Source organism: Crinia signifera, chromosome 7 (genome assembly GCF_055691185.1).
Source record: "Crinia signifera chromosome 7, ASM5569118v1, whole genome shotgun sequence".
Classification (NCBI taxonomy): Eukaryota; Metazoa; Chordata; class Amphibia; order Anura; family Myobatrachidae; genus Crinia; species Crinia signifera.
In genome coordinates, this window is record NC_139223.1 from 101323532 (window position 1) to 101336236 (window position 12705).

At 41.0% G+C, this 12705-nt stretch overlaps 1 protein-coding gene across 3 annotated transcripts in view; it reads left to right on the forward strand.

Moving 5' to 3' along the window:
- GLS (glutaminase) overlaps window positions 1-12705 on the forward strand; it is a 380288-nt gene that overhangs the window by 224624 nt on the left and 142959 nt on the right. For all 3 annotated transcript variants that reach the window (XM_083153555.1, XM_083153554.1, XM_083153556.1), the window contains 4 exons: window positions 6652-6710; window positions 9980-10046; window positions 10245-10295; window positions 11544-11720. In XM_083153555.1, coding sequence (XP_083009681.1) covers window positions 6652-6710; window positions 9980-10046; window positions 10245-10295; window positions 11544-11720 — 354 coding nt within the window. The remainder of the gene's footprint in view (window positions 1-6651; window positions 6711-9979; window positions 10047-10244; window positions 10296-11543; window positions 11721-12705) is intronic.

Here is a 12705-nt window from a genome sequence, read left to right on the forward strand (position 1 = left end):
TTTTTCCAGCATACAATTGGCCCTTGGCACAAAAAAGGTTCCCCACCCATGCTCTATACATTCTGCAGCATAGTGAACCTAAGCAAAATGTTTTGCACCTTCCTCCATCAGCTTCACCCCAACACCATTTTTGCTTTTCCTCATGACAGCAGATCTGTCTGTATACTTTTCCCAATTCATTGTCAAGTTTCTTAAGACTTGGAATATGCCTGCAATGATTATATCAGCTTTACCAATAGTAGCAATATCTGCTAGTGTTGTTTTTCCAAGGCCTTTGTTGGTAACGTAAGTAATATATAGAACTAGCTTTTTGTAGTTCGCATCATCACAGGATTCATCACAGATGATGCCGGAGACTGCAGATTTTCTAAGATATTCAAGATTTTCAACTGCTTCTGCCAGAGTCTTCGTCATTTCCGAGATCAGGGAATGGAGCTGATTAAGTCCGGTTGGAATCTTGACAAGATTTGCTTTCTCTAAGGAATAAGATTTAAATAATTTAAATAGAAGTCAGTCCAAACAGTCTCAAGCGCTCCAATGACTTGCAGCTGCTGAACCCTAATAGGAAAGCTCAATCCTATTTTACTTTCAAGGAACAATCTGAATGGTGTATCACAGGGTTGTCTGCAGCGCTTAGTGATATATGTAACAGATTTCTGGTAGGATATGCAGGAAAAAAATAATGTATGAATTTTTCCCCAATATGGGTATTTTCTGGATACACAGTCTCCACAATATCCTTTTAAAAAAATAGAAAGTTTATTTCTCCACCAACCGACAGATAAAAATAAATCCAAAAAGGATAATAAAAATTACACATATAAAAACAGTTCCTTTTAGCAAGAAAAAATATATATATATTTTTAAAAGCTCACCGGACTTCCTGGGGACGTGATTTTATCCTCCTATTCCTCAGATGTTATATCCGCCTTCACACTAGTACTTATCTTCTGGACGCTGCACTGCCACTGCAACTATGTGTCAGATTTTCCCTGTATGTTTTGGGACTGAGTTAGGAGAAAACACTGATGCCTCCGTGTCAGGTGTACAGCGTTTTCAGATGTTCTATGTCCATATCACCCTCCCAGCCGTTTTCCCTGCTTGCGCCTGCAGTACGGTGGGGGTCACAGGCCAAGATGTTATATGGCCGTGATGCTGCGGGGGACTTCAGTGAGGCTTTTAGATTTTGAAAGCCGCCCGATGCCGCGGGTGTCAAACACTCACTCTCGTCGGCTCCAGCACTTCTCCCTGTGTGCAGTGGCTTCTTCTTACAGGCTCCAGTATCCAGCTGCTTCACCAACGTGTTTCTACCTAGGATAGGTCTTTCTCAAGGTGCACCTCAAGGTACGATCTCCAGCTGCACCTTGAGAAAGACCTATCCTAGGTAGAAACGCATTGGTGAAGCAGTTGGAGACCGGAGCCTGTAAAAGGAAGCCACCACACACAGGGAGAAGTGCCGGAGCCGATGAGAGTGAGTGTTTGACATCCGCGGCACCGGGCGGCTTTCAAAATCTAAAATCCTCACTGAAGTCCCAAAACACACAGGGAAAATCTGACGGATAGTTGCAGTGGCAGTGCAGCGTTCAGAAGATAAGTACTAGTGTGAAGGCGGATATAACATCTGAGGAATAGGAGGATAAAATCACGTCCCCAGGAAGTCCGGTGAGCTTTAAAAAATATATATATTTTATTTTTTATTTTTTTTCTTGCTAAAAGGAACTTTTTTTATATGTGTAATTTTTATTATCCTTTTTGGATTTATTTTTATCTGTCGGTTGGTGGAGAAATAAACTTTCAATTTTTTTAAAGGATATTGTGGAGACTATGTATACAGAAAATACCCATGTTGGGAAAAAATTCATACATTATTTTTTTTCCTGCATATCCTACCAGAAATCTGTTACATATATCACTAAGCGCTGCAGACAACCCTGTGATACACCATTAAGATTTAAATCAATTTATTCAAATGGTAAGGACAACACATGCATAAAACATATAAACATATAACTTTGGTTAAATAATTCTTCTTCTTGACGTTGCTCTATGTTGTACTAAAAATTTTACCACCTTTGTATTCTTACCATGAAAATTCAGCTTTTCACTTTTCATTAAACTTTCTTTTTAAACATTGCGCCTAATTCAGACCTGATCTTAGGATAAATTTGTTTTCAAATTGGGTAAAACCATGTGCACTACAGGTGGGGCAAATGTAACTTTAAGAAAGCGTTATATTTTGGTGGGGTGTGTTCAAATTAAAATCTAAATTGCTGTACAAAAAGAAAGCAGCCAGTATTTACCCTGCACAGAAACAAAATAACTCACCCTACTCTAACCTCTCCCTGTACATCTTACATTTGCACCACCTGCAGTTCCAGTGTATTCAATTGCATGCATTTTCACCCATTTTAAAGTCCTGCCAATGCAGTTTCACTTTGGTTTTTGGTTAAAACTGATTAAGAAATGGGCAAAAACCAGGGCCGGTGCTAGGCACCGGAGCACCCCAGGCGGGAGGGGTGCCCCGGCGCTCAACTGCTGGGGGGGGGGGGGGGGGGGGTTCGCCAAGTGTACATACAAAGAAGAAGACCAGAGGAGTTACTCTGCTGCATGGTGCCCTGGAACAAGCAGCCAAACCGCATCACTCACCCAAAGCGTATCTGAGGGAGGAGCAATCTGCATGTACTGTCTTTCCTGCTAAGAATGCAGTGTTTTGCTTATTAGAATAGGCAAAACGCTGCTTGGCACAGATTGCTCAGCACACATTGTGAGTGTGCTGCAATTTTGTGCTGTGCGATTCGTGCTTAAGCACATTGCTAAGCACCGGCTCCCCCCAACCCTGATGGTTCCTAAAATCATTATTGTTAATTTTAGGAACAATCAATGGGTTTGCTCTGGAACCTGCCAGCACCCCAATGAAGAGTAATTATAGAATTGCGAGTTTCCAGTGACTAATAACACAGTTTTTAAGCAGTGTCTTCTGCTGGAAGGTGAGTATGCTAGTGTATGCAAGTGTGTAGGAGTGCTGTGTGCAACCCCCTGATGCATTTTGGGACGCTCCCAATCCCCATGTAATGTCATCCCCCTGGAGCTGGCTCAAGGGAGAACTACATTTCCCAACAGCCCCAAGCCTAGTGGCAATGTAGAGGGGAGACCACTGGGAGCCCAGGAGAGCATAGGCACATATCCAGTGTATGCATACCCATTGTAATCCATAATTGGGGCAAGGTTTTTTACCTTGCCAAACCTCACACTCAAATGAATTCCCATGTAAGAATTGCTCGTTTATAGCTTTATAAAAAAAATATATACAGTACAACCAGTCACAGAGGCCATTAGTTAAGACCACAAGAAACAGATTCAATGAAATAAGAAGTGAATCAAATAATTGGAGCGCTCTCTTCCTGAATAACAGAACTGTGAAAGAGAAGATACAGTATTTAATAGATAGATAGAGAATTAAGCAGCAAGCTATCCCTTCTTAATAAAAAAGACAAGTGATAGGTTAAGGCAGGGGTCCTCCAACTATTGTGCTCCGGTACCCCATCAAAGAAAATTTATTACAGGACCCCAGCAAGTTACTGTAGAAGGTCATCACATCACATGTGTAGTCAGCAGACAGCACAGGCATGGCAGCATTGTGGAGGCACACCATTATGTAAGAAGTCTACAATAACAGACAATTCAACAGATTTTTCAGATTCCTTAAATCACAGACTGAGATTAGAAAATTCATCAGCCTGATGGTCAGCAACATGGAGTCGCAACCCCATGCTGAGAAGGACGGGACCCACTTTGGGGTCAGGACCCACAGTTTGAGATTACGGAAAGAGATCTCTGATAGCTACAGTATATGTACACTTTGCTGAGGCAAAGTCATATTACTCTTGCTGTGTGCCTTAGTTTATGTTTGGGCTGGGAGCTCAGATTTCCACAAATAACACAGGTTTTTACTGTGTTTTCTTCTAGAAGCCCATTTTGTAAATTTTTGTGTCTATATTTGTGGGGGTGGCTGGGGGGGGTTTCCACTGGTCAAAGTGGCATGTAATAAAGTTTCTGTGTTAGCGGACATTTTCATGTATAATTTAAACCACATTTGAGGGGAATCTGGGACTGAAATGTTTTTTCAATTTAATAGATTTTAAAATACTTAATTGACACTTTTGGACAGTGGGTATAATCAGGGCCGGTGCTAGGGTGTTCGATGCCTACCTGCACACTCTAAATTTGCGCCCTTCCTTATAAAAGAGCGCACAAGCCACAAAAAAAGTAGTTGTGTTCTCACAAGGAATGTATCCTCAAAAAACACCACAGAGTAGAAAATCTTATTCACAATGCACCACATGTAGTGCCACTGATTCACATTGTACTGTACTACACATCAGTTTCCCTTTTTCCCATTAGAGTCCATTATTTGTTACATCAGGCATGTGTACCATTATAAAATGCTAATAGTAGTAATTACTTTTTCACATAATACCAACAGTAATGCTACTTATGCTTAATTTCCAGAGTAATGCAGGATACACATAACACCCACAGTACTTTTCCTTACACATAATGCCTAGACTAGAGGAATGCAGGTTACACATAATGCTCAGAGTAACACAGGTTACAAATAATACCACTTACACATAATGCCCAGAGTAGGGCCCCATACACAAAATACACACAGTAATGCCACTTACACATAATTCCCAAGCTACTGCTGCTTACACATAATGCCCAGAATAGTGACCTTTCACATAATGCCCACAGCACCGCCACGTACACGTAATGCCAACAATAGCAATGCTTAAGCTTAATGTCCACAGTAGCACATAATGCCCAGAGCAGTGCTGCTTATGCATAATGCCGAGTAGTGACAGTTATGCATAATGCCCAGCGTAGCACCCCTTAGCCATAATGCCAACCATAGTGTTGTTGGCATATAATTCCTAGAGTTGTACCCACACAGTGCTCCCTTCCAGCTCTATAATATGCAAGTGTTTCTTCATACGCTTAATTTTGAAAGTGCCACTGCCACCTCTGTGTTAATACAGATGGTGCCTCTCACCTCATGTAGGGGAAAGGCCACACTGTCTATTATAGTGGCCAACCGTTCTGGCGCTGGGTAATTGCTCCTCTATTTACAATGGCATGCACCTTTGTTAGGCATGCTGTCACACAGACAGTGCTTTCCAGTGTGGCCTCCCTGATTGTGTCCAGGCTCCCGCAGTGTGTCCTGCGCCTCTCCGAGTAAACCTGCTCCAGCAAAACCCATCTGCCGGCTCCTTCCCCTGTGCAAACACGTGCACACGGGGACAGCGCCCCGATGTCGCCTGCCCCGTTTCACAGCAGGTAAGAGAATTGCAAGGTCCCCCTGCATCATGACCCAACTAGGTCCGCCTGGTAATAGTTGGGCAGCGTCACTCAGCAGTGCGGGGATGGGAGTTGCTGACCTGCTGGGTGGAGCTTCCGCCCGGCTGCCTGTCTGGTGAGCTAAGCTTGCTGCTGGCGCCGCTGCCTGTCATATACTTTGACAGGCACAGGCTGTGGCAGCCCGCAGCTACAGTGTTGAAGAAGGGAGGAAGCGCCTCCTAAGGGCCGGCGCCTACATGCTTAGCAGGCTGTGCTGAGCAGGTAGGGCCGGCCCTGGGCCTGATTCAGATGCAGTCACAATAAATTGCTGAGCATCATAAGTATAGCAGACGCTGATAAGTGAACATAAATGCCCATCAAAGCCATTGCAGTATACACATTATGTTGATTAAAGGTGCAACTACTCTGCCTTCGTGGCCATGCATAATATCCCCGGGAGCTGCAACACTGGGGGTTATTTAGATCTGATCCTTGCTCTTCTAAAATCTAGAGCCCCGCCTCATGCAAGCCTGCAAATTGCTTCACAAGCGGCTCACCATCAAATTAATTTTACACTATGTGCATTCTGTGCCTAGCGCAGGACTTACTTGTCGGCTGCGATATATATACACAGGATTTTCAGGGCCAGAACTGATGTCACACAACTTCCCTTCAAATGCCTAGACATTCCTGCGGTTTTCCTGACACTCACAGAAAATGGGCAGGTTACCACACACAAACTTGGAAAGCGCAAAATTTACCACAGGGCGCAACCGTTAAGATTAAATTCGCTGTATGAGTTTTATTATTATTGAACTACAGCATAAATATATTAGTGTGCTGCTCCCAAAAAAATGGAAACAAACTAAAATAAATATGGTATACCGTATTTACCACACACAAACGCCAGCTTTTTGTCAATCAAAAAATTAGCAGGATTTTATCATAGGATGGCCTTGCATGCGCAGTCAAGAGATTATTGCCTGCCATAACACTTGCAGCCATGGTATAAGATCTAATTATCCCCCACTGTCACCATGTATTATGCATACAAGTTTGCAGTTACACACGGAGACATGCACTATTTTTGTAGACACACCCCTTTACCTCCCCCATACAGCCTCCTTCTGTCAAATACTCTTCAAATGGTTCCTCACTGTACCTCATCTGAATTGGCCCAGGTGTACGTCGTATATTTGTAAAAATATTTCTCAAGAACAAAGTGTGTCCACTGTATTTTTGTTAATGTCAGCATGTATTAAAAAATGCAGATACATGCTTGGCTGACTAAGTAAAAACTTTCTCCTGCTATAGGTTATGCAGTTCTTGAACAAAATGGCTGGCAATGAATACGTTGGTTTCAGTAATGCCACGTAAGTATTTAAACTAGAACACACAAATTCTATTATGGTGCAATCTAGGCTAAATGGCTGTATTATGTAATTAGTATTATGTCTAAACCCATTTATGATTATGTAAAATAATGACTTTGTGCTATGAATTCATACACTGATGACCTTCTGTTGTATTTTGAAAATCCCCAAAAAGCGGTTCCGTATGTATTGGGTATACTGGGGGAATTTGAGAAGATCTCAGGGTTTATTATAAACAAAGCAAACGCACTAGCACTACATAAGGGAGCATAATTAGGTTGGTCAAATAAATTTCCATTTTTATGGGCAGACCAGTCCCTTACCTATTTAGGAATTAAAATGACAGTAAAAACAACAGATCTTTATCAAGCAAATTACCCATCCATAATAGCAAAAATACTGACAGATATGAGATCGTGGAAAGCCCTACCTTTATCATACATAGGTAGATGTCATCTGATTAAAATGATCTAATTTCCCCGCCTATTATACATTATACAGATGTTACCGATCCTGGTGAAGGATGCCGACATACATCTGTTAAATAGATGTTTCAGTAAATTTATTTGGGGAGAAAAAAAAAACAGGAATTTCACTATTCAAACTCACGCAACAACCCTCAATTGGAGGAATTAATTTTCCATGTATCAAAAGCTATACAATAGCAGCAAACACAAGGTATGCAATAGATTGGATACAAGCACCGGAAAAATATGTAGACTTAGCATTAGAACAGGCTTTTTGCCCAAATATACACCTACCAAGCCTGCTGCATATGAGACCAGCAAAATACCCATCAAATGTAGCGAGTAATATATTTTTGGTATCAACATGCAAAGCTTGGAGACAGACCCGTATTAGAATGGGAGGATCGGCTCATAACACCTATTTCCGCTCTCTTTTTCATAATAGCGAACTTAATAGACCCTTACTCCAAAATGCTAACCAGGCAAAGAAATAAAATAGAGTAGGAATGTCCTTAGTATACCATATAATGGATGAAGAAGGAAAAAATATTCTAACACATCAATTGCTATGTGAAAAATACAATAGTGTGACAATCCCTTTATATACCTATCTTCAATTAAGAAGTTACGCCAGTAACATACTTAATAATAGGCCAATAAATCAAGAAGTAGCAAAACTGGATAGAAGGATTAAAGGTAACGATAGTAAAGAAAATAAAACCTCTACATGGGTACCCCTACATAAAGAAACAACTAGGAATAGAGGGGCTAAGAACAGGGCTGGCAAAAGAAGAAGAAGAAGATCTACCGACTGTATCAACACACACGCTGCTAGCAGCGTTTGTACGGCTAAACAAGACCTTAGTATCAGCAGCATATGCAGAGATGCAGTATAAGCTATTACATCGGGCATACTATACGCCAAAAAAAAGAAAACAGATGGGCATAGCCACAGACTCAGCCTGCTCCAAATGCAAGGCACTGGAGGCAGACATATACCACTGTATGTGGCAATGTCCAGAGGTTAAAGCCTTCTGGACAGAAGTCAATACACATATTTTAAATAAGTATAAAATCTGTTGCCCGCTTACACCAGAATGGGCCCTATGGGATATCGCACCACCCGCAATAAAAAAAGGGTAACACCCGGGCAAAGGATATTATTGGCTAAAATATTTGCGGCAGCCCGCAAAACAATATTATCTTAATGGACATTAGTCAATACATTAAACATAAAATTATTAGAGCCCCGAATAACGCATCTATTTCAAATGGACTGGATGGAGATGACAATGGATAGAGAAAAAAGAGTGAATAAATTCCTATCTATCTGGCTACCCCATGTAAAAGAAATGTAAGTGGACACAAAAAAACCTATTAAAACAAACAATACATGCAACAGCATGGTACAGCTCAGAGGTAACGCGCCTGGGAACAGATCCCTTTTGATAAAGGGGCAACATACAACACAGAAATTATAAAGCAAGAGTAAAGCCCAGATAGATAAAAAACAAGGGAACTCTAGAGAGACAGGGAGACGGGGGGGGGGGGACAGGGGGGGGGGGATGGGATAGACAAGGTCGTGGGATGTGTATGGATATGAAATATATATGCACAAAGGTTAAAAGCCTCTTACCTGTTTTATACACGATATATCTGTTGTACATAAGAATCACTTGTAAATTATGAAAAATGGAATAAAGAATAAATTTTAAAGAAAAAGAAATTGGTATACACTTTATAGGTTATATTTTTAATTGAATATATTCGATTTTTTTTTTTTTGGATTACATTTTATTTGTTCCTGAATCAAAGTTGTTTTGACTAGCCTTGCAATTCACCCGGCGCCGCACTGCCTCCCAGCAGCAGCGGCCAAATCCGACATTCAGATGGTAATATCGGATCCATTCTGACAAATGAATCTCGGAATGGATCTGACACTAATTAAATATACCCCTTCAGTTATCACATGTCATGGAGCTGACCTATAGAATCTTCTATAAATTATGACAGAGGAATATGTACAGTATATGTCATACATATGGATAAAGTAATAAACAATTGCATAAGATAGTAAGCTTGCGAGCAGGGCCCCCATACCTTTGACTTTCTGTAAATACCCAGTTTGTTGTATAACTTTCTCCTATTGTAAAGGCCCCCATACACTGTGCAATTTGGGCCCGATTTGCTGAGAGCTCTCTGTCCATTCATTTCTGTGTGTCTTCTTTCTATGTGCGCCCGCTGCTGCCCGGTTTCCCTATGCTACCCGTCAATCTGGTACCCTCGCCGCCTAGTGCGTAAACTGCCTTTGCATCCCCTGCCTGGCTTTGCGCTTGCAGACCCCCCACCCCGCTCTGCTCAGCTCCCGGCTCCCTCACCTGCAGCTCCCCGAGGACTGCATGTGATATATCGCATGCGATGTATCACATGCAAAACTTGCCACATCAAGTGCCAAATCGTGTGTGACCCCCCCCCCCCACCCCCCGCCCGGGGAGGTGTCAGTAGATTAAGTCGGCCTAATGTATGGGGGCCTTAAAGCTCAACGGAATATGCTGCGCTACATAAGAAACTGTTAATAAATAAATAAGATCATGACAGCAAGTGCATATCAGGAACAATATTAAAACAAAGGATGTTCAGCATATACAGATCAAATAAAAATTGGCATAAAAAAGGAAATTAAATGAAGCTTAGAGACTAATCATTTCAGTATAATATTTTTACAAAAAGTGAAACATGCTCGCATTATCGGATTTGCCTATTCTTAGGTCAGAACTGATCTTACATTTTTTGTGTTTCTAGGTTCCAGTCTGAAAGAGAAAGTGGGGACAGGAATTTTGCTATTGGATATTACTTAAAAGAGAAAAAGGTTTCTCATTTTTGATTTTTTTTCTTATTAAGTGTTCTTTAATTCATGTCATGTTTACTGTTCAGGTTAATTTTTTTAAAAGAAATGTACATATATATGCATGTGAGTGTTTGTACAATATTTGTTTATATGATATGAATAATTAACTTAGTTTGAACCATAAAATGTTAATGGTTTTCTTTACTTTTTCAATTTCAGTGTTTCCCAGAGAACACTGATATGGTTGGGACCTTAGATTTTTATTTCCAGGTAAGAAAGGTGATTTTTCTAATATTTCAGCTGTTTTTAAGGAATGGCTAAGGTTTCACAAGAGTAATTTTTCTAGATTGACAGGAGATGGGAGCCTTTTTCTTTGTATTGACACATTGATAAATATATTAATGCAGTGGCTAAGGACGCTTTGCTGATTAGTCAGTGTGCATAAGCACATCAGTTATATAGTCTCCACATCACAGACACATGGGCATTCATTCAGTTAGAAGTGATTCTCTTTTCGGAACACTTTTCCATATTGTGGATTAGAGGTGCGCAGAAAGTTACATGCTCTGTATCTTATCCAGATGTCCTTATTGCCCTGTCGTAATTGCTGTCCAGTTACCATTCGTTCCCCTAAGAGGCTGAAACAAGTAACTAGGTGTACACTCATCAAGGAGATACTCACTCTGCAGGGGATCAACGTAACATCGACTAGACTAGTTGCAGACTTATGGTCAGACTATTTCCATAATGCCGACAGTGCCTACCTTGCTCTACTTATTATTGCTCCCACGGGCAACTCATCGCACAGTACAAAAAGCATGTGCTGCACAAACTTTTTGTACTGCCTTCTGATCGCAAGCAAATTGCATGCAAAACGCATGCGTTGCGATCCAGCCCATAACGGGTGCGATCATCGCACCATGTATGGGCAACATAATGAAATAGAACTCATATTGACCTCAAGAAGCACAATTTTAGCACAATTAATATGTATTATTTATAGACAGAGCAAATTTAAATATAACAACGTTATTTACATTTATTATTTACTGTACTAACAGAAGCGCTATCTTCTGATTTTCTCTTCAGACTATACAAAAATCTACCTATATTATGGTTGTATACATTTTATTTAGTTAATGCTTGCATTCATTCTTTAGTTCTGATTTCCCACTGCCCACCATAATGTACCAGTCATTTACTGGTCCAGTATAGTGTGCTGGGGGGGATTTTTGTGTTGTTTTTGTTGTCTAGATTAGCCTATGCAAGTACCTGTAATGGACAAATACAATGATTTAATCAACTTGCCATTTTGTGCATCACTGTTGGTTTGTGGTCACGTAATGTTATCAGTCTAAAGATTATTTAGCTATATTCATTATCAAATTTGGATGTGATTGCATGTGATTCTCTACTATATCCAGTACTGTAGTTTTGGTTACAACCAGCAGAGTTTAGACCAAACATCCTTTTCAATGGTTTATCTTTCCTTGCTAATTGTTTTGTTTTTCTATGCAGTTGTGCTCCATTGAAGTAACCTGTGAATCTGCCAGTGTAATGGCAGCGACATTGGCTAATGGTGGCTTCTGTCCAATAACAGGCGAAAGGGTGCTGAGCCCAGAAGCAGTGAGGAACACTCTAAGTTTAATGCATTCTTGTGGGATGTATGACTTCTCAGGACAGTTTGCTTTTCATGTAAGAGACTGTTATGAGTAAATGTATATATGTATAGTTGCTGAATTATTTTAGATTTCGTTTCTCTTTTTTGTGATGATGATAATACCAATCTACATTGTTATAACCAGGGCTGGGTTTTGATTAATTGGCAAAATCTCAGCGGGGTTCCCTATGTCATGAATACTGGCTCAAAGGCAAAATACTTTTTCTCAAGCCTCATTTGCATTAACTACCCTTTGCAGAGAGCTAATGATGTGCCTCAGTACATCATTGCTGCAGTCACGCCTAACAGCCCCTCTTGGCGAGTCAGTACCCTTAAGACTATGCTAGCATTGTGAGTATTTTTTGCATTACTTTTTACCAAAAAGTTACCTTTGTTTCAGTCTGATGCATCCAATTCTTTTTCACCCAATTCTAAGCGATCTGACTAGATCTCTTAGAAATAGAGCACTGAGGGCCCTGTGTGTGTATAGCCCCAGGTGAAGGCAATGCGTCACCATCACCCACAGGGATGGTGCTAGATCATAGAGCTTTGCCTATAAACAATAGTCACAGATCGTTCAGCACACATTGTAGCGTGCATCGAGGGTCTCCTGCAATGTGTGCCCTGGGTTGCTCTGTGGGTATGGGGCTTATTTGTTTAAAGTGCTACTAAGTTCTACAATATAGCAGCAACTGTTGTTGTTTTTTTTAAATCATATTCTGTGCTATGTATACAGACTCAGGGCGGGATGTTCTAACATCCACTGCCCTGTATCGCCCCCCTTCACTGACCACCGCATTCTTAATAATCGCATATGCTCTAACATATGCAATTATTAACTCAAGGAACAGCTCTTGCAATAAGAGCTGTCCCTTACGATGCGGCTCCGGGTCGGCCACATGGGCATGCTGGGAGGGATCAGTGACAGATCCCTCACACAGCGCTGCTGTAAGAAGCCCATAGGCACAGTTTTTGCTGGCGATTCCCTTCGCAGCGCTGAGGCACAATGATATTCAATAC